At 41.8% G+C, this 21,025-nt stretch overlaps 1 protein-coding gene across 5 annotated transcripts in view; it reads left to right on the top strand.

Moving 5' to 3' along the window:
- Window positions 1-19,965, top strand: part of plcb4b (phospholipase C, beta 4b) — a 57,410-nt gene extending 37,445 nt beyond the window's left edge. For 2 of the 5 annotated variants that reach the window (XM_075459879.1, XM_075459880.1), the window contains 33 exons: window positions 863-942; window positions 1,046-1,099; window positions 1,178-1,259; window positions 1,338-1,438; window positions 1,938-1,995; window positions 2,813-2,921; window positions 3,555-3,765; window positions 3,912-4,005; window positions 4,690-4,769; window positions 4,888-4,972; window positions 5,062-5,152; window positions 5,262-5,357; window positions 5,608-5,756; window positions 6,677-6,763; window positions 6,870-7,014; window positions 7,167-7,251; window positions 7,763-7,887; window positions 9,695-9,746; window positions 10,229-10,331; window positions 10,520-10,684; window positions 12,050-12,254; window positions 12,901-12,989; window positions 13,082-13,238; window positions 13,330-13,379; window positions 13,649-13,714; window positions 14,282-14,397; window positions 14,508-14,583; window positions 14,672-14,847; window positions 15,027-15,128; window positions 15,215-15,272; window positions 16,317-16,403; window positions 16,618-16,654; window positions 17,380-19,965. In XM_075459879.1, the coding sequence (XP_075315994.1) occupies window positions 863-942; window positions 1,046-1,099; window positions 1,178-1,259; window positions 1,338-1,438; window positions 1,938-1,995; window positions 2,813-2,921; window positions 3,555-3,765; window positions 3,912-4,005; window positions 4,690-4,769; window positions 4,888-4,972; window positions 5,062-5,152; window positions 5,262-5,357; window positions 5,608-5,756; window positions 6,677-6,763; window positions 6,870-7,014; window positions 7,167-7,251; window positions 7,763-7,887; window positions 9,695-9,746; window positions 10,229-10,331; window positions 10,520-10,684; window positions 12,050-12,254; window positions 12,901-12,989; window positions 13,082-13,238; window positions 13,330-13,379; window positions 13,649-13,714; window positions 14,282-14,397; window positions 14,508-14,583; window positions 14,672-14,847; window positions 15,027-15,128; window positions 15,215-15,272; window positions 16,317-16,403; window positions 16,618-16,654; window positions 17,380-17,456 (3,348 nt within the window). In that variant the 3' untranslated portion in view covers window positions 17,457-19,965. The remainder of the gene's footprint in view (window positions 1-862; window positions 943-1,045; window positions 1,100-1,177; window positions 1,260-1,337; window positions 1,439-1,937; window positions 1,996-2,812; window positions 2,922-3,554; window positions 3,766-3,911; window positions 4,006-4,689; window positions 4,770-4,887; window positions 4,973-5,061; window positions 5,153-5,261; window positions 5,358-5,607; window positions 5,757-6,676; window positions 6,764-6,869; window positions 7,015-7,166; window positions 7,252-7,762; window positions 7,888-9,694; window positions 9,747-10,228; window positions 10,332-10,519; window positions 10,685-12,049; window positions 12,255-12,900; window positions 12,990-13,081; window positions 13,239-13,329; window positions 13,380-13,648; window positions 13,715-14,281; window positions 14,398-14,507; window positions 14,584-14,671; window positions 14,848-15,026; window positions 15,129-15,214; window positions 15,273-16,316; window positions 16,404-16,617; window positions 16,655-17,379) is intronic. The other 3 variants (XR_012769029.1, XR_012769031.1, XM_075459881.1) reach the window with 3 other exon arrangements.
- Window positions 19,966-21,025: the final 1,060 nt, after the last annotated feature.

Here is a 21,025-nt window from a genome sequence, read left to right as displayed (position 1 = left end):
AAGGTGTCAAAAAAAAAAAGAAAAAGAAAGAAAAACTGTTTTAAAACACACATAAAATGAACGTTTTGTTTCAGCAGATTCGTAGTCTGGCACCGCGGCGTCGGCCTCTATCCATCTCCCATGAGAGGGTGTTTTTGTGGTGATTGGTGTTGCAAATGCTGTTTGTGCTCCGGAGGGCTCACTGCCACAGAGCTGCCAATCATGCAGCAGCCTTCAGCAGGGAGGCCGTACACGCGGACAGTTTACATACACACATTCAGGTGGATGGGCTCATCCCCCACAGTTTAATCTGTCACACTCCCTCCCCGTCACACACATCCGCAACAAACAGTCCACGACACCATCAGCACCTCCCAGCATGCAGCTGGCCCTAAGTAGCACACCTCGGGAGATGACAGGCTTATTTACATCAGCAGACACAAACATACCATGCAGACTATACCCCTGCTGCACCGGTCATCTTAATTAATGTTTTTGTAAAGATGCCAGTAATCATTTGCTGTGGAACCAGAGGAGATGAAGCACAGAGACGAAAACACAGGAGGCTAAAAAACGTGCAGATGATCGTCCTCAGTGAGCTCCAAGGCCTTCTCTAGCTGTTTTCCATCATCACTGCTTGTGGCCTTGCAGCAGCTCCGTTTATATATGATTATGAGCGTCTATACGGGAGCGTTTCTGTCTTGTGAAGGAACTTGCCCAGCTAGCGGGAATCCAGATGCAATTAGTTTGCTTGTGTTTATTTCCTAAAAGGATTCTTGCAACCTAATGCTAACTGGATAACTGCGTGTTGACTTTGTGTTTGGGTTTATGTTCTGAGCTGAGGGGATCGTGCGTCCTCAGCGTTTGTGTTTGTTGTTTGCAGAAGTGGATCGAGGGTTTGAGGTCAGTGATTCACAACTTTAAGGCCAACAACGTGTGTCCGATGACGTGCCTCAAAAAACAGTTAGTATATTTATTTTAGGTTTTTATGCCTTGTATCATTTTGTTTTGCTCAATCATCCTGATTAATTGTCTTTTTTTTTTTTCTTTAACTTTTCTTGTTCAGTTGGATGAGAATGTGTTTCCTGACCAACGTCAATGGGAAGATTCCTGTTAGAGGGTAAGTGTAAAGTTAGTCTGATTCACTCACTTTTCCTTCTCAACCTTATCCTCCATCTCTTCTCCTTGTCTTTTTTAGCATTACACGCACATTTGCATCAGGGAAGACGGAGAAGGGAATTTTTCAGGCTCTGAAGGATCTTGGCCTTCCTAGCGGAAAGGTCAAACAACGATAAAAGTTAAATACTTCTACCCAATCAGCTACATATATAATACACGGCCCTGTTTTTCCTCCACAGAATGATGAGATCGAACCATCGGACTTCACCTTTGACATTTTCTACGCTCTCACACAGAAGATCTGCCCTCGCACAGATATAGAGGAGCTCTTCAAGAAAATGTGAGTTACTTTTTGTCTGTTTGGTTCTTTAAATAAATTCTGGACTCTTTTGTAACTGTAACTAATCAGAATTAATGAAATGAAAACCTGAAATCCACCAAATAAAAACAACCCTACCGATGTTACCCTGTGCTTAAACAGAATAATGATTTCCACTGTTGAAATATTCCCCCAGATGAGAGCTGCTCTATTGAGTTGGAAATGATTAGGACAAATGTTTCTGCGCCTGCTGCACTAACTACGCCTGGACAGCCTAACCTGCTTCCACAGTTTAGCGTTTGATTAAACGTTAAAAACCTAATGACGACATTTTCAAAACGGAGATGTTTAACAGTTTATTACTAAAAATGTAACATTTAGGATGATCTCTTTGTTAAGACTGCTTTCTCATTTTAACTGACTGACTGTGTGAATGACTGTGAGGGTGTTTATTTTCAGAAGCATAACCTTTTGTTTTGTTTTTTTTTTGTTTTTTTTTTTCTAATTAATTCCTTTACAGCAATGGGAACAAAACTGATTATTTAACAGTAGATCAGTTAGTCAGCTTTCTGAATGAAGTAAGCTCTTTATCATTCATTAACGTTTCTGTGTTTTTTGCTTGTTCGTGCCCCTCTCTGCAACTCCCGTGTCTTACTCCCATCCCGCTCTGGGTAGAAGTTGCCCTCCAGCACGACACCCATCTATAAAACTCCATCTATAACATAACCAGAATCTTTAACTTGCAGTCAGCCTGCACGGGCAACTTCCACCAGCTCCCCTGTTCTGCATGCCCAGCCTCATCCCATTCCCCATATCCTCCCGAGCATGGTTTGCCTCCTAGTGTCTGATTGGTGTTGCCATGACAACAGGAGGGTAGAGGTTTCCGTCTTGTTGCGTCCTGCTTGGTTTATCTAGTTTCCTGCTGTGTGTTCTGTGGCCGTTCTCCTGTGTGTGGCTGAATACCTGCTTGGTCCCGCTGCTGTGCAGTCACGTGTGTCCTGCTTCACGCTCTGGAATCAATCGCATTAATTCCCACCTGGCTTTCAGAGTGGGCAAGTGACACTATAATGATGTTATGATGCTGCTGTTTTGTTAGAGCTGCTTGTAACCCCTCCAACACATATGGCTGCCCTGTTTTCAAGCTACATTTAAGCACTGCACTCGTTTGTAGCTCAGTTTGTTGTGATTTGACAACCACAAATGCTCCCAATTTAAGGCTGCAGTGATTAAGCAAATTTTTACAAATCAATCAATCTAGAATTTGTACATTAAATCATTTTTTAAAACTCTTTTACTGCCATGTGCCTTAGTACAGTGTTTGCACTAGATTTGGTTTGTTTGGGAGTAACTCTTACCTACATGTGGATGACTGTGAGTGTGTGCGTTGCTCCACAGAACCAACGCGACCCAAGGTTAAACGAGATTCTGTTTCCGTTCTACGACCCCAAGAGGGCCATGCAGATCCTCGACAAATATGAGAGGGATGACGAGCTGAAGAAGAAAGGTAAGAGAGTGGAATGGAGGGAAACAGGAAGTGCAATTTCTATATATATTTTTTTATCTCTGTGAAATATTTGTGTCACAACTTCCACGGTTTTCCGTTCAAATCTGTATTTACAGTAATTGTCTTATTATCTCTGTTTCTATTGTCATTGTGACAAATTGATAGTTGTTTTGGCACATGGTGGGCCTGAGTAATCTGCCAAAATTACACCTCAAAACAGTGTTCCAGATGTCCTTTCAGCATAGCCACACAATGGCCTGACATTTTACTTTCAACAATGTCAACCATATTAAATTCTGTTTCTTTATTCATTTTTACACTATAATGCCTGAAAGCCATTCCCATATCCCTCTAGGTTTAACACGTCCTAACTAACAATTATTACAGTGCTTAAACACAGTACAGTAAAAACAGAACCAACTACATTACGTGAAGTGGTCCAATTTCATAAACAGCATGTCCTTAAAAAACAGTTTGATGCCATTTTTGTTTTATTGTTTTACATGAAAAAGTTGTTTTTTTAGTTCTTTTATTGTTTTATGTGACATTAGCCCTAAGCAACAAGTGCAAGTCATCGTTTGGCCAGTTATTCTGTTCCCACTGGTTTCCACCTCCCTCTTGTCTGTTCTCCAGGTCACATGTCCAGTGATGGATTTTGTCGGTACCTGATGTCAGACGAGAATGCTCCAGTGTTCCTGGACCGATTGGAGCTGTACCAAGACATGGACCAGCCACTGGCACACTACTTCATCAGCTCCTCCCACAACACTTACCTGACAGGCAGACAATTTGGAGGGAAGTCATCGGTAGAGATGTACCGCCAGGTCCTGCTGTCTGGATGCAGGTATGTAAGAGTGTCATTCTAACATATATGCGATTAAGCTTTAGTGTAAAAAGAGCTTGTACATTATGTTATGTGAACATCTCTGTACAGCTTCGTGTGCATTTGTCCACACTCCCACAGTGAGGTTTGTTTTTGCTATTCATCAGATGTGTGGAGCTGGACTGCTGGGATGGCAAAGGCGAGGACCAGGAACCCATCATTACTCATGGCAAGGCCATGTGCACGGACATTCTGTTCAAGGTGAACGCGCACACAACAGAAAAGTACATGCAGCTCTCTTCACTGCGACATCTTCTGGATTAAGGCCCCTCTCCTCATTCTCAGTTTATACATCTCCAATTCGTCCTCCAGAGGAGGCGAGGAAGAGGCACACGGAGAAAGAAGTCGCAGCAACATGCATTATGAATAAAAAAAGAGAGAGAGAGATTCTTGCTTCAGAGTCATAATTTTAAACCAGCGTCAATTAAATATGATGCGTGGTACCGCTGCGTCTTTTGTGCATTAAGTCAGTTGTATTTTAGGATCACGCTCAGATGAACATCTATGTTCATGATGTGTATATTTACTTTAAATTGAATCTATTTCCTGATCCTCTTTTAAACGTCTCAGCAAAGGATAGACATGTGCATTCACACTCATATCCACCTCCAGCATCCTCTGTCCTGCAGACATATTGTAGGAATTGAGGCGTCCTTTAATATGTTTTTCTTAGATGGGTTTGCTGGTTGCAACCAGCAGGACAGACAGGCGGCGGTTGCTCAAAATACAAAGATGAGAAGAGCCTCGTTTTTGTCTTCCTCGATGCGTTCATAAGCTGTGCCTGCCCCCTTGTGTTCTTACTGTGATATTGCATGTCATGGCTTCCATTTACCTTTCTCACATGAAATACGTTCCCTTTCGTCTTGTTTTGTTCTTTCACCACAGGATGTCATCCATGCCATCAGGGAGACGGCATTTGTAACATCAGATTACCCCGTCATTTTGTCCTTTGAAAACCATTGCAGGTACGTGTCCAACTGTGCACAATATTCTGGTCTTGGGGTTATGAGTTTAGACACATTTAGAATACGGATACAATACTTTGTTTTGTTTTGTTTTTTTTCTTCATGTTTGTAATATTAGTAAACCACAGCAGTACAAAATGGCCAAGTACTGCGACGAGATTTTCGGCGACCTGCTCCTCAAACAGCCTCTCGAAAACTACCAGGTGAGGCCTTCCTCTCTTCCTGATGTATCGAACAGTTTGTGACTACTGGTTGATGCATACTTAAATGTGGTGTGATGGTCTTTCTTCAGATGGAACCTGGGCGCCCCTTACCTTCTCCAAATGAGCTCAAGAGGAAAATCCTCATTAAAAACAAGCGCTTGAAACCTGAAGTTGAGCAGAGTATGTACATGGCAAATTATTTTCTTCAACTTTAAATATGCCGTTATCTGTGTAAAACATTGCAATTACCGTTTGTGTGTGTTTGTGTGTGTGTGTGCGCGCAACACAGAGCAGTTTGAGGCTTTTAAGAAGCATATGGAAGCAGGAGAGACCAACACACCTGCCATCATTATGGGAGAGGAGAATGAGGATGACACAGAGAACGGTCAGCTACCTAACACCATATATGTGTTTACATCTGAAATAAGAGATTGTACCTTTTTATACTGGATGGATATGTGTCTTATATAGACGCATAAGCTGTAAGTTGTCAGCAAGAGTTTATGAAACATGAGAATCCTGCCTAAATGGCTCCATCAGCTAAAGACGCATGGTAACAAGGAAATATTAATATATGGATAAAGAATGTGTTCCAAGATTAATTGATGTTTTATGTGGTGTGTGTGTGGGTGTAGGAGAGAAAGAAGCTGAGGAAAAGGATTTAAATTCGGAGCCTCCTAGCACTCTGTCAGAGGTAACCAGCGACAAAGAGTCTAACAGCGTCTCCCAGAGTAATGCGGTCAGTTCAAAGAAAGAGGAAGGACATAGCAACAGTATCAAGAAGGTGGGTCGGCATGTTAAGAGTTGATTTTAAAATCAACCAGTCAGCATTTTAATAAACCAGTAAGGATTGTTTGTTTTTTTTTCTGTACCATTTGCTCCAATACTGATCTTAATATCATCCAAATCCAGTCGAACTGAATGCTTCACTGTCAAATGCCTGCACATTTGGAAAAAAAAAAGAAAAAGGAAGCAAGACTAAATATAATGAAGTTTAGCTTTCAAGAATATGGGTAAAATCAACCAGCAGTAGTAATATAACATTACCTAAAACTCATGGGATTCCTGATTAGACGTTTCTACGGAAACAAAAAGAAAAATTAATCTATGATAAAAGATATAAACGGTCGGAATGTCAAACTAAATATCTGCCTACAGTTTTTTTCAATTTAGTGGTATAAGTACCTTTGACATCTTTACCACTCTGGGCTGCATGTTTGTGATTCTCAGTTTCCCCTCAGTGATGGTGAACGTGCTGGGTTGTCTCTGTGTGGCAGCCTGTCCAGGATGTGCCTCTCGCCCAGTAGTAGATGGGATGAGACGGTTTCACCTCTGAAATGTTTTCCCTTTTCTAGTTTCTTAAGAAGCTGAAAAGGAAAAGGTTTCAACGGACAGCTTTAGATTTTCCTGGAAAACCACTGATTTAAAAAATAAAAACAATTCTCAAGAAGAAGCCTTAGGTTTTAATGGGTTAAACCACAGCATGCAGGGGTGTGGGGGGGGATAAGATGACTACTTCAAAAGAGCAGCAGTCAGGCCTCAAACATTGAAAAATGTGGCATTTCTGTTTATGTGAAGGTGACTGGAAACGAGTCTACCAATATGCAACATTATTATTACCTCAAATAACTGGTCAGACACAATTGCAACACAACTGTGTAAAAGGATTGGATATGTATGTGTATGTGATTCGTCTGTTTCCAGGCACCTGATGATGAGGTGATAGAGGTTTCCGAAGCAACAGATGCCACAGATATCTCTGAGGCTTCTGACCAAGACAACAACAAGAAGGCAAGTACCTGGAAGCTCTTTGTCAGCACTTTAGAAGAAACAAATGTCACGTCTGTGCTGATGCAGAAGACTGAAGTGTATGCGCATGTGTACCTGTCCTGCGCAGGGTGGGGATGTTCCAGAGGACTCTGAGGAGGCTCTGATAGCTCAATACACCTACGTGGGCGCCACCACGAACATCCACCCATATCTGTCAGCTATGGTCAACTATGCACAGCCGGTCAAGTTTCAGAGTTTTGATGTTGCAGAGGGTGAGCTTTAAGTCCCTCCTCGTGCAACTTTCATCTATCATTTCAAATGTTGTGTTTACATATTAGTTTGTGCTGGTCTGGATAGCAGAAATAATATGGTCACAATCGAACAACTTCATCCACTTCTTTCATCTGCTCGCTTTGTGTTTCAGAGAGGAATATCCACTACAACATGTCGTCTTTTAACGAGTCAGTTGGTCTGGGTTATCTGAAGACGAATGCCATAGAGTTCGTCAAGTATCCTTTGAGCTGTTGAATCCTAGTCACATTAGATTTATCTTGAAAAGAACACAATGTTTTAACTTGCATGGAAACACTGAATGTTATGCGATCATTATGCCACCGTCCTTAACGCAGCAGCACACTACATTAAACATCAAAAATTAAGTTCTGTTTCAGTCAAGATTTAACTTGATCAATTCAGGTCACCTAAATCAGAGTTTACTAGTGCGTCAGAGCTGATGTTTCTCAGCCATATTTGCCTCACTCCACTGTTACAGAACTTGAATCCTCTCGAGCTCGGTGTGCTTTTGGACTGTGTAGCTCGGACTGACACACATACACTTTGCCTCTCCCTCTTTCTCTCCTTCTCTCCTTTGGGACTGCTTGACCCAAGCTGCTCACACTAAAAATAGACCTGGAGTCTGTTTGATACAAACACTCAAATTCCTACACACACACACACACGTGCTAGAACACACATGCTCTCTTTCTCTTTTTTTTCATATTTTCCTGAGCATGAGCACAGCTATAACAAGCGTCAGATGAGCCGTATCTACCCCAAAGGAGGTCGGGTGGACTCCAGTAATTACATGCCTCAGATCTTCTGGAACGCAGGCTGCCAGATGGTCTCGCTCAACTTTCAGACCCCAGGTACCACAGCATGCAACATGGGACTGTTGACCTAACACACACCCATACAACTATTGCGCAGACAAACAATATATACGTATTGGCAACATAAATGCACCCGGCAAGCCTTCGATTCAAAAAGTAACCGCTTGCCTTGTGCAACCATTCATCATGCTTCTGGATGTGCGGAGTGGTTGAACAAGGACATGCTAATCAGCAGCCCAACTAATCCAAATGGACATGCGCCAAGAGGAAAGAGAGAGACATTTTAACCTGATTACTTTTTAATTAAGATGTCAATTGTTTTCGTCGGTGAGCTCACCCAGATTGCAAAAATACGTATTCTCTCCCAAAACTCCCGTACACTCAAGAGTGACAGGAGTAACATTACTAAGCAGCAGTGTGTTATTAAAAACTCTTCTAGCCCTTCAGGTAACTTTTTATTGGAGGTGTGTCTTTGGCAAGAAATCCAGTGAAGTTTACACAAATGTGGTAAATTTGTATAAAATTTAGGCCTGATTTGGATGAACTGTCGTTTTCCAATAAAAGACGTATAACTCTGGAGTGACATTTATCATAGGCAGGAAACAAAAAAGGTCACAGAGAGTCATTCAAAGGCCATTCCTTCACCATGTTATTAAAAAAAAAAAAAAAAAAGATTGCCCATACCTGGTTTAACAAGCTTGTCGATATTATCAAACGTAAAGATTTGCTGGAGTTAATGATGACTGTGGCGTGAGACGTTTCCACTGCAGGCAAACTTTTTACTCCTGGGACATTGAAGGAACGCAGACAGAAAAACTGTTTTTAAATGAGAAATGTCAGTCGGCTGTTATGAACGATCAATGTCAAATTACAGGTACAGTCAATAAAAATAACACAGCAACACTGCCTATAATCAACTTTATCAAATCAGTTTACAGTTTCTCTCTATTCACCAATTAATACACATTTAATCAAATATGATATTAACTTCTAAGCATTTTTATTAAATCAATTCCTTCAGTCGCTGCGGTCACTCTCCTGAAATGAAAAGTAGTAGATTTTGTGTTGCAAATTAACGATGAACTGGGAAAATGATGAAAATCGGTTTTATTTTCATTCTGTCTCAACTGTTTTAATCAAATTTGCTTTAAATTAATCAAATTACATGATATTGCTAATCCTTTTCAATTAATATCCATCTTCATCGCTACTTTTTTTTTTTTTTTTACTCTCTTTCATCACCTTCATTATTATCACTGTTCGGTTTTACTTTACACACTTCATGGTGCAGAGATGTTGCTGCATCAAAGCAAGTTAAGCCATACATGTCCGCAGGTTTACACATCTGAGCCTTTATACAGACGAGTTGTTTGTTCTTCCAGTTTTTCAGTGTTGGACTGAGCATTTCTCTTGTTTAGAATGTCACATCTTTCAAACTGTAAGTGCCAGATACACGCCTGTAATGTGAGTGATGCCTGTTGAAAAACAGCTGCTGCCCTATGTCCAAAGGCGAGAGGGGGTTGGACCATATGGCGTGCTGTGTGTGGGGCATGTGCAACGCTGGAGGCGCTTCACACAGGAGGCGGAGCTACTGTGGGATAAAGCATCGAGGGGAGGAGGGCAGAAACGTCAGGGGGGAAAAAAAAAAAAAAAAAAAAAAAAACACTCCATCTTTCAAACGAGGGAAAAGAAAAATACGCAAAATGTTTACGAATTAACTGATTTTTTTTTTTTTTTTTTTTAAATCTTAGGTCATTTGTTTTAAATTTAGTATTTGATGTGATTTTGAAGGTAAAACCTGGAATCTATGTCACACCTCTCACTCTCACTTTTGTTGTCTCAGATCTGGCCATGCAGTTGAACCAGGGAAAGTTTGAGTACAACGGCTCATGCGGGTGAGAACAGCTCTTCACTCCTCATTCCCCCCCTCCACCCCTCTCTGAGGCTCATCAATTACAGCTGGTCACATCTCATTACTTATTGCCAGAAGCTACTATCTGCCCCGGAGAGCCAATAAGTGCCTTGAAAAAGGAAGCTCCTCTTCACTAGTCTCTCTGCATTCATCTGTCTCTTCCTCTCCCATCATAGTCTCTGTCCCTTGGCTCTGCTACTGTCCCTGAGGGCAGAGATTTTACTGCAAATGCTGGAAGTCTCATATGAGGAGAGATCAGGGCATTTGTGGAGAACAGTCATTAATATTTCTCTGCTGGTTAGCACACACACACGCAGAGGACCTCTCTCTGCTGGAGCTTCTTATCTCAGATAAAGAAAATACTTGCAGAAACACTTGGATTATGATTTACATCGGTGTGAAGTTATCCTCATGGCAGAAAGATTTGCTGTGTGTGTTCATCCTGTGCATCTGTGTGTGTGTCAGGTACCTGCCGAAACCTGACTTCATGCGGCGGTCAGACAGGATGTTTGACCCTTTCTCAGAGACGCCGGTGGATGGCGTCATAGCGGCACATTGCAGCGTACAGGTTAGGTCATGTGACCCTTCCTTCATTTTAGGAGTGCTGTTAAATCCCCAAAAAATACATGCGGTGTAAGCGCGTATTACCACGACACTAATCCAGTTAGTTACACAGATGGTACTACTGGATTATTTTCACCATTATTAGATCTGTACATTTGAAAAATATTGATAACGTTCTCCTTCTTATTTTAGGTGTTCTCAGGACAGTTTTTGTCTGACAAAAAAATCGGCACGTATGTTGAGGTGGACATGTACGGGCTGCCCACCGACACCATCAGGAAAGAGTTTCGCACACGCATGGTGATGAACAACGGACTGAACCCTGCTTACAATGAGGAGCCCTTTGTTTTCAGAAAGGTAACAAGAGGGGGGGAATGCAATGAAACTGAGTTTGAAAAATGTCGGGGAAAAAAGCTTCGACATCTGGACGATAGGAACCAGAGGAGGAATGAAGAGGACGCTCTGGTTTTGGTCTGGAGGAAAGAGTAAAAGCTACTCCGTCTTCTTTTTGCGACAACAGAGGATGGAGGGAATAGATGTAGTACTAGTAACAGTTAAGTAAGGTGAAAGAGAGAGAGTAATGTCAAATATAAATGTTGGAACAGATCAGAGGAAAGCTAGAGGAAACTAAACAAAAGGGTTGAGAACAGACAGTCCACCGCAGTTCGTCTTTATGCATCAAAAAAGAGGAAAAAGGGGACAAAGAAGAAAGGAACCACAGAAACTAAGAGAAACAAATAATTACAGATGGAGGAGTAAACTGAAGGGAGACTGATAGAGATAGGAGATAGAAAGCCAAAGAGAAATGTGTGGATAATAATGCTGCTCTCAGCAGAATAAGAAGTCTCTCAGCCATGACTGTGACTCCAGCTTCCTAACACACTTCATCCATCACAGCCTGCCGCAGTGCTGCTCTGCTCACACACACACACACACACACACACACACATAAACCTATACGGTGCTATCAAAAAGAGGCATTGTAACCAGAGCTACTGGCAAGACTCTTCTCTCACATCTCCACACATAAAGACACAAATGCTCTCAAATACTGCCACGCATCCACCATGCATACACACTGCTGTCAAGATGAGCCCACAATACACCTCAGCAGCACTCACACAGCATGTCAGCAAGGCTGTGAATGTGTTAGCATACACACAGATGGCACTTCCACCCATTCTTCTCCAGCGAGTATTCTACAGCCTTATCTCTTACCGTTCCTTTCGTCTTCGTATTAATCATCCTATCCTGTTGTTTAAACTGACACTACTAGTTAACAAGACTCACTCCTTCCCTTTTGTCTGAAGTCTGCACACATGAGATCATCTGCAGACACAAGTTATACACCTACACTCAGGAAGTCCAGTACCTGGATGCATGCTAACTGTGGAGACGGCCTCGTCAGTAATCAGATATGCTGTGCTATCATGTTCCTGTATCACAGTGACTGTGCCCTGATGGTATCCCCTGCAGTTTCATCCTGGACCGACCCCTTAAATGATGCCTTTCTGCTTTAAATTTAAAGGAGTCAGCTTCCTGATATCCCTGCCAAATCATTTTGCCATTTTTAAACAAGAATGAATTGAGCTGACTTTTCCCAGTTCAACAGGAATAATGACGAAATCCTCTGAACGTTATTCGCTGCTTTTGACTCCTCTGTTCCTCCACCCATCTCCTTCTCCTTCTTACCCACCTTTCCCCTTCTTCCCTCCCTTCTAGGTAATCTTACCGGATCTGGCAGTGCTGCGCATCGCAGTCTATGACGACAACAACAAGCTGATTGGGCAGCGCATCCTGCCTCTGGATGGCCTGCAAGCTGGCTACCGTCACATCTCTCTGAGGAACGAAGGCAACAAGCCCCTGTCGTTGCCTACAATCTTCTGCCAAATCATCCTCAAGACCTACGTGCCCGACGGCTTCGGAGGTGAGGGGAACAGGAGCACACGCGTGCAGCGCTGCATGCAGACACTGCTTAGTATTTAGAATTATAGGTGCTTTTCATGCCGACATACCTCATTTTATTGCTCTCAGGTTGTTTGTGGCTGATATTGAACTGTTTCTGAGGTCTGTAGTGAGAGGAGGGTAGAAATGGAAAGCATAGCAACTCTCTCCATTCTCTGCCTTGGGTGGGTTAGTTTTAACATTCACAGTAATGGCACGGCACAAATGATGATGACAGTGAGTCTGCAGACAGTTTAATGTAGGCACAAGCATACAAATGAGAAGGACAATTGGAGTTGCCATTAAATAAAGCCAAGGGGCTTACACTGAGGAACCATTACTGTGACTATTAGCTTTCTCCTCTAAGATTTCTCTCCTACCAGATAAACAGCTCTGCAGTAAAAATAAAATGATCTTCTGTAGTAAGTTTTTTTTTTTTTTTTTTTTTTTTTTTTTTTTTTTTTTAAAGAATTGAAAATCTTTCCCTTTAATTGTTAGCTTTTCTCTGTCAAAATGCCATGTTTTAGTGCTGTTTGCAAAGCTTTCATCATATTCAAACGATCATGCTTATCACTAAACTTTTGTTCTTCTCGAGATGTACTCTACTGATTATTTTTATTATGTTCCAGCTATTGTGGATGCTCTCTCAGACCCAAAGAAGTTTCTGACCATAGCAGAGAAGAGAGCTGACCAGATGAAGGCGCTGGGGATTGACACGGTGCGCGTGACTACAAACGCAAAGATACACAGCAGATCCATACATATCACAGGAAAATCATCCCAAATTAAACTGTCCTTTTTCTGTTGTAGAATGACATAGCAGATGTTCCCAGCGGAAGCTCAAAGAACGACAAGAAGGGAAAGGGTAAAGGAGACACGGTGAAGGCCAATGTGACGCCACAAGCCAGCTCAGACCTGGGACAGACCTCCAACTCTGCCCAGAACAACGCAACCGAAACCAAGAAGGGTAAATGCTGACCTCAAAACAGACATCAACACATGTTCACTGTGTACAAACTCTGTAAACAGACAAACTTCTATTTCTGCTGCTGTTTTAGATACTGCACTTGTGCCTAATGTGAGCATTGATGAGTTAAAGCAAATGAAGGTTGGTATTTTAATTCCTGACTTTTTTAGCTCAAAATGACAGATCAGTCTGTAAACATGCATGTGTATTAATTTATCAATTTCAGGTGACAAACCAATCGTTTATATAATTATGTCAAATTGTATGTACAGTTACCTTAATGAGTACCTGATAAGAGTACGGTAACTACTGTAGTTATACTATACTGTTGTGCTGCTATAGACTGGTTTATTCAAAGTGTCTCAATGCGCCCTGCATGAGAAAACTTAAAATGTCTGTCTCCACTGCAGACCTACCTTAAACTGATTAAAAAGCAACAGAAGGAGCTCAACACTTTAAAGAAGAAACACGCAAAGGTAGGTGGTTGTTTAAGTGCTGACCCATCTGTTGGGAATGCAAAGAAGCTCCTGCTTATTCCTCAAAGTCATTGCAGCTCAGAGGACTAGAAACAGAACAAGTGGCGTCCATGCAGCCTTTCATCTTCCACTGACCACTGCTTCGCCTCCGTATATATGCCTGCACACAGAAACAAAATCAGGCCATTGCGTACACATGTAACACAGGCACACAATTCATGTTTTGTAAGAAATTAGACTTGCTAAAGTTCTCCTTTGACCGGCGCTCACCATAGAGACTACGAAGGGCTCATTCATAGTGCCTCATTAATAATCACAGTATTAAACCCTATTGCACAACACATGTATATTAGTATCATCCAGACACATCTGCTGACTGAATACAATAGCTGTTGGCTTTCTACTCAGTGTGGACAACAGCGACGTATGAATGTATTTGAATTAATAACTCCAGTTGTGCATCGCTGCTGCCTGTTTTGTAAATCAGTTGATCTGATACAGTCTGTACTTGTGCAGTAGCACTAAATACTAAAGTATTTATTAAAGTGGTGCATGTCCCCCCCATAGGAACAAAATGTAATGCAAAAAGCCCACTGCACTCAGGTGGATAAGATGGTGTCACTGCACGATAAAGAGAAGACAACTCTGGACAAACTGTTCGAGAAAGCCATCAAGAAACGGGGGTAAGTGGGAATAAAAGCTGAACGAGCATAGTCAACACTGTGGGAATGAGATGGAGGGTAAAACTAACCCCGTCTTTGATCACCACTTAAAACATGTGACAAAATTACAGTGAGAACAACTGCCAAGAGCTGAAGAAGGAGACAGAAGTTAAGATCCAAACGCTAGTCACCGATCATAAAACAAAGGTATTGAAGGTACCAGCTGCCAGGAATTGTCGGGCCTGAACTATGAATAATTACCTAATCTGTGTATCCCTGGTGTTTGCGTGTGCAGGTAAAGGACATCACAGCACAACACACTAAAGAGTGGTCAGAGCTGATCAGTAGTCACAGCAGTGAGGAGCAGGAGATGAAGGACAATCATGTCACACAGCAGTGTGAGCACCTTAAGAAACTCCTGGCCACTGTCCAGGAGCAGCAGGTCATGCAGCTCAAACTCATTCATGACAGGTGAGTCATCCCTGCACACACCCAAATGCAGCCGTATTCCCAGTCTTATATGAGGCTGATCAAACACGGTGTGGGAGCGATGCTGACGTTTTATTGGCATATTGTTGCTTGATCAACATTCTGACATAAATGGCTTCAGTCTAAGTTTCCTGTGTGTGGCCTCTTGTTATAAATGTCAGGCAGAGCAAAGAGATGCGTGCGAACCAGGCCAAGATGTCAATGGAAAACAGTAAAGCCATCAGCCAGGACAAGAGCATCAAAAACAAAGCAGAGCGAGAGAGGTGGGTCACACACAGGGGATGTCATTAGTCCACAGTATATACACGCTTAAATGCTTTTTTAACTTGATAAACTTTGTGGCATTCAGGAGAGTGCGAGAGTTAAACTGCAGCAACACAAAGAAGTTCTTGGACGAGAGGAAAAGGGTAGGTTCTTCAGAACTCACTTTTATCGCTCGTATTCACCAGGATTTCACACTTGTTAACCTTTGCACTGCTTTACAATGTCCTGATTAAGTGTCGACTTATGCACGTCCATTATTACTGTTGATAATACCGAACTGCACTCAGGCATGTTCTTCAACTTCAATCATCCAATATTATCTGTTTGCGTTGCAAGGGGGCAGACAATTCCCGGTACGTTTTCGGTAAATTTCCAAAAACTGTCCACAGGAACTTTATTAAGGAATATTCCAAACTGGATCATTCATACATAAACAAAGATTTTCCATCAACATGAGCTGGTGTGAAATGTCTCCACACGCCGGACGGTGCATGTGCATTTTATCTAGCAGGACTTATTTAAGATATTGGACATTCAGGCATTATGTAGCTGCAGTATTTTAATAAAGGCCTCTAAAAGTAAAGCTTAATAGTACACACTTAGAAAACTTTAAATAACAGTTAAAAGCACAGTGGTTTCTACTCAGTCACTGGTGACTCAACTGATATGACACTAAGATTAATGGCAGTTAATGACATCCTGGTATGGAGCAGACGAGCTGCGCAGAATACATCTCCATGGTAACTTACGTGCTACAGCTTTCACGATACTGATTCATGGATAATTACAGCCATCATGCCTACGAATCTAATACTATCCTTGGTTTGTGACACCACCCTCTGTAGTTTTTAAATGTATTCAACGGTGTGAATTTCATCCTAAAACTAGAATAGTTCCAAAACTAATATCTTCCTGTTAGATTTATTATTTATTAGATTGTTTTGCCTTCTTAACAACAGCGTTCCATAAGTGAAACATCAAGACTGATCACAGTAAAACACCTTTTTATTTTAATGAGAAACCTTTAATAGATTGCAAACCTGTGTTATCTGTGGGATCTGGCAACCATCGGATAAAATTTAGTAAAGCAAACTGATGACAAAGGGATTCTCTGAGTTGGAAGAAGTAGTTAAGTCAAGCTTATGTCAAACGGTAAGTAAATGGTGATGCCTTTTGTGTGCCCGCAGCTGGCCATGAAGCATCAGAAAGAGATGGAGCAGCTGGAGAAAAACCAGAGGGAACAGTTGGAGAAACTAGAGAAGTTCAATGAGCAGGTACAAGACTACTTAGTCAGGATTTCACTGCCAGTATACCGAAGTTTTAAAGGGCCTCACATGGCCTTCTGTTTTCTATATGAATGAATGAATGAATGAAGGCCTCATGGCCCCATTTTTGCATTTTGTTTTTTTGCCATCTGTCACTGTACTTGTCTCACATGTATGCATTTTTTCTTTTGTTTTTAAATATGATTTGCTTCTTCCGGCACAGCTTTTGAAATCACACCATGCAAACAAACAGGTTCAAGGTAGGCATCTCCATCTCCGTCAGCTCCACCTTTCTGTCGGTTCAACACTTAGTTCCCGTGTTTCCTTACGGTTCTCCTTTAGCTTTCTGTCATGTTACTCATTGTGTTTCTTCATCATCTCAGTTTTCTGCAGAGCCTGTAAAAACGTGGCTTTATTTTTCTTTGAATGGCTGCTACAGTGAGCTCAGTGACTCACTGCTGAGTAAAGCAGGGAAATGGCACACGACAAGGCTGCCTTTGAGAAAATGGCTCTATTTTTTTTTTTAAGTGATTCTTTGTTTTCTCTGTAATATGAACTCCTCTCTACCACTTTTCCAGTGTGCAGCTCTTGGGGCTGTCAGGCGTGACAATTAGCAGCTTGAGTCATTTATCACCATGACTCATCAGCCATTACTAAGCATAAACAGCCAGCTCACAACCTGATGTACTTTGTTTTCACTCCAACTCACAATCATTTGCTTTCATAATGTATGACAATGTCCCGCTGCTGGCATTTTGTTCCAACTAAGCATGAGGCAGAAAGATTTGTTTTTTTCTGACACGCTGATGAGCAACACAACTCAAAACGTCAACTGCAAAGCAAAAAAATACGCTAGTTGTAAACTGTGAACAGAAATTGGTAGCAAAAGATGACGGATCCTCTGTAAAACACTGCACTTTGACATTTGTGTCGTGTTTTTGTGTCTGACTGACTGACTGTCCGACTGTTTTCCATCTCCCTAAAGGCCAAGGACATCCAGCAGATGGTGAAGTTGGAGGAGGAGATGGACCGCAGACCTGCCACGGTGGTGTGAGCGACTGAAACCAAGACACAAGCGAGCACACACCCACACGAGGAGACACATACAGACACAGGTGCAGAAACACTCCGTCACAGAGAGCCCTCTACAGTCCACAGAGGAAAAATCCTACCTACATCACTGTTTGACTTAGATTTACTTAAAGTTAAGTCACAAACACACTGTAGCCCTCCCCACCTCTTTCTCCTCTGTTCACTCACCCAGGCCTCATGTCCTCTGCACCCACCTGCTAACTCTGTACCACTGAGCCATCGCTGCTTATTGCTGTCTGACAGCTTAACCACTTATCGAGTCAGGAAAACGTTACCTCACAGAATCAGACGCATCCCCTCCTCCACTCTACGTAGATCTGAACTTTCATCTTCAATGTTGGCTACATTTTGTAGAGAACAAAAGCTTCAGCTGTTGGTGGACACAAGCCCACGTGCACATTCATCACTGTTCAGATGAAGTGTGTATCCTTACTTTTTTTTTTCCTCTCTAATTGGTACCCAGCAAACTCGCAGAAGCAACATGTAAGAGGGGAGAAGATGTTCAACACAAATGAATAAACTTTGTAAAATACACTGTACACTACACACCAGTCCTGTCCTGAGCACTTTGTATGTGATAGGCTGTCAAAAGAAAAAAAAATGTGGAAAATGTAGTGGTGCACTACTGTAGGTTCTTTCAGTAAGAATGTATTTAAAAAAAAAAAAAAAAAAAGTTGTTGTACGACAGTGGCAACCCCTCCCCCAACATTTCTGTTGTTCAATGACGTCATTATCCTGTTGAGTCAGAACGCTGTAAAAGGGGATGATCAGGAAACCACGTTCACTTTGATTATTACGGCAAATGATTCAGTCAGATTTTGTTCTAATAGTAAAGAAATACCAAAGAGAAGAAGCTGTGTCTTAAATTGAAAAATGACACGATGACCTTCATTCTCCTTGTTTCCAAAAGTCAAGATTCCAACAGCAAAGATGCACAACCTTCTCAATTGAGATTTTTGCCTGCAACATGAATCAAAAGAACGGGTACAAATATTAGTGATTGTGACCACATTTTGGTCACTTTCAATGCCTTTAACTGTATAAGAATATTACTAAAACCAGTGACAATATCATGAACGTATCCACTCATCTTAAATAAAGTTGGATTCAAATTTTTTTTTTCCCCATTTAGGAGTTGGGTACTTAAAACTGGCCTTAACTGAGCCTAATATGCATCACAAAATGAATCCGAACCACTCTCTATTAATTGATTGGCTGACATAAGTCTAACCCATCATGCCTTGCCAGTTAAACACTCATAAGGTATTGTTGAAGTTAAGTGCTCCATTATTAGGCTCTTGACTGCACTTTAGCCACCTTGGCTGGAATCATCGTTTCCCAGTTCGGCTTTGACCAGCCTGGTAATTACAAGCAGATATGTAACATGGCTGCCACACGCCATCCACAGCAGGGATTTCAGAGAAGGCCTCCGTCACTCTGTTAAATCCTAAATGCGTATGGGACTACAGAGGGTGGGTTTTGCTGAGGTGTTCTTGTATTGCCACTGCTGGACAAACAGCCACTACCGAGAAAGAAATGTGAGCTACTATAATGGTGCCTAACATTAACAAAAATAACACCAAGTCATCATGAGGTTATTTAATCTGGAAAACATGGGGACTAAAGCACTTGTAGGTATTTTGACCTTTTAAAAAGAGTTATTTTTCCTGATTTATTCTGCTGTAATACATGTGATGGGTACACGGGATGTTCTTGTATATACTCTACTGGAATGTATGTAGTTTCATTTCCTTGTTGGCCAGCTGCATTCTGTCATTCAAGGGCTCGGGGACAGAGAGGGTCTGTTGGATGTTGGGGAGAGACATTTATCCAGCACTGGGTTTTTTTTGTTTTCTATGTTTGCTCATTTGTTTTGTGTTTCCCAGTCTGCCCTCACCGCACCACACGTCACAATCTAAAGCTCTCACCACATATCTAGTGCAGAGATAAACGAGTAAAAGTGCTTTTAAAGTTTATTCCATCGCTTTCAGATGTGCCACTCAGTGTCTGTTAGGACGTTTAAATTATTTTATGAATGATAAAATGCCAAATTAAGGGTTATTTGTATGAAGGTATATATAAATAAATAAATATATATTATATATATTAGATAATGTGTAGTTTAAGATTATTATGTTAGAGGCTTTTTTGCACTAGTTGAATGTTTCCGTCGTGTGATTACATGTAACCTTTGGCTCGAGTTTGTCAAAAAAAAGCAGATTATTTTTGCAGAGCAACATCACCGATTTCATTTCCTCAGTTTCTACTGTATCTCCTCTTTGTTTTCTATTTGAATTGTAGCTTGTCGACAGACATTCTGTGCGTGTTTTTTTTGTATTTATATATATATATATATTGTACTGTTGAACTTATAGCAATGAAGATACTGTTGTTATCCAGCTCCTTTAATACTGTTTTATAGTATGTGTATCAATAAATCCAGGTGTAAAACGGGACAGAAATCTGTGGCTCATTTGTGTTTCTTCAGGGAGCATACTGTGTGTTGTATATTGTGTTGTCTATCTGAACATAAACATTGGGGGGGTGGGGGTACTAGGGTAAACTGGGAAACTTCAACCAGCATTGTTTAAACCTTTGCCATGAATGACATCTGGAAATGTGCTTCATTAAAACGTTGCTGCTTATTCTCGTCAGCAACAGGTGTTTTTAGTCTTCTCGGCTGTTCTTTCATTGCGATTTGACAAAGTCTCAAGTGGGGTCAAAATGTAAGCAAGACTATTGTTTACAGCGAAAAAGTGTGGGCAAGGTGCTGGGCCCCAAACCCACACCTACGCATTTATTTTCTAAACAATGAGCCCCGCTGCCCCATACAAGTGCGGACTGATATATGCCAGTTCCCCTCTTGAGCACCGGCGGCTCGGATGCTAAAGCTCTTTATTGTCATTATAAGCAAAATATTTCCATTAGAAAGAAGACCAAAGCTGGTAATTATGTTTGCGTTGCTCGGCAACCTCGTAGCGTCTCTTTTACTAGCCTATATATAAGAAGGAAAGGGAGTCCGTCTGTCAGGCCTGGTTCCGGGGAAGCGCTTCTCAGACTAGATGTTTTTTCTTGGATGAATTCTCGAACGGTTACAGAAACATGCTCAATACTAAAGATAATGGGCAAACGGGCACTAAGATCCTCCTGGACGCGATGTCCAAAGACAAGGTCCACCTGGCCAGGTTTGTCTTGGACGCGCTGGATGGAGAAATTGTGGACTCCAAAACGGATGACGCTCAGACTCCCCTCATCTCTTCTATTTTGCTACCTGATAGCCGGACTCGATGTAAGTTTATAGAGCTTCTGCTGCAGAGAGGAGCCAGTGTTAACTGTCAGGACGGCAACGGGCGTCCCGCGCTCAGTTACGCCTGTGAGTTGGGCTATCTGGACGCTGTAAAGATCCTGGTCCGACACAACGCAGATCCGGAGGTTGTGGACTCGTGGGGAAACACCGCGCTGATGTACGCGGCGGCAGCAGGTCACTCCCAAGTTGTCGAATTTTTAGTGAGAGCGTTCAAGAGGCTGGGCCTACAAAT

Source organism: Odontesthes bonariensis, chromosome 24 (assembly GCF_027942865.1).
Source record: "Odontesthes bonariensis isolate fOdoBon6 chromosome 24, fOdoBon6.hap1, whole genome shotgun sequence".
In the NCBI taxonomy this organism is placed as follows: domain Eukaryota; kingdom Metazoa; phylum Chordata; class Actinopteri; order Atheriniformes; family Atherinopsidae; genus Odontesthes; species Odontesthes bonariensis.
This window is presented reverse-complemented; position numbering and strand designations above follow the sequence as displayed.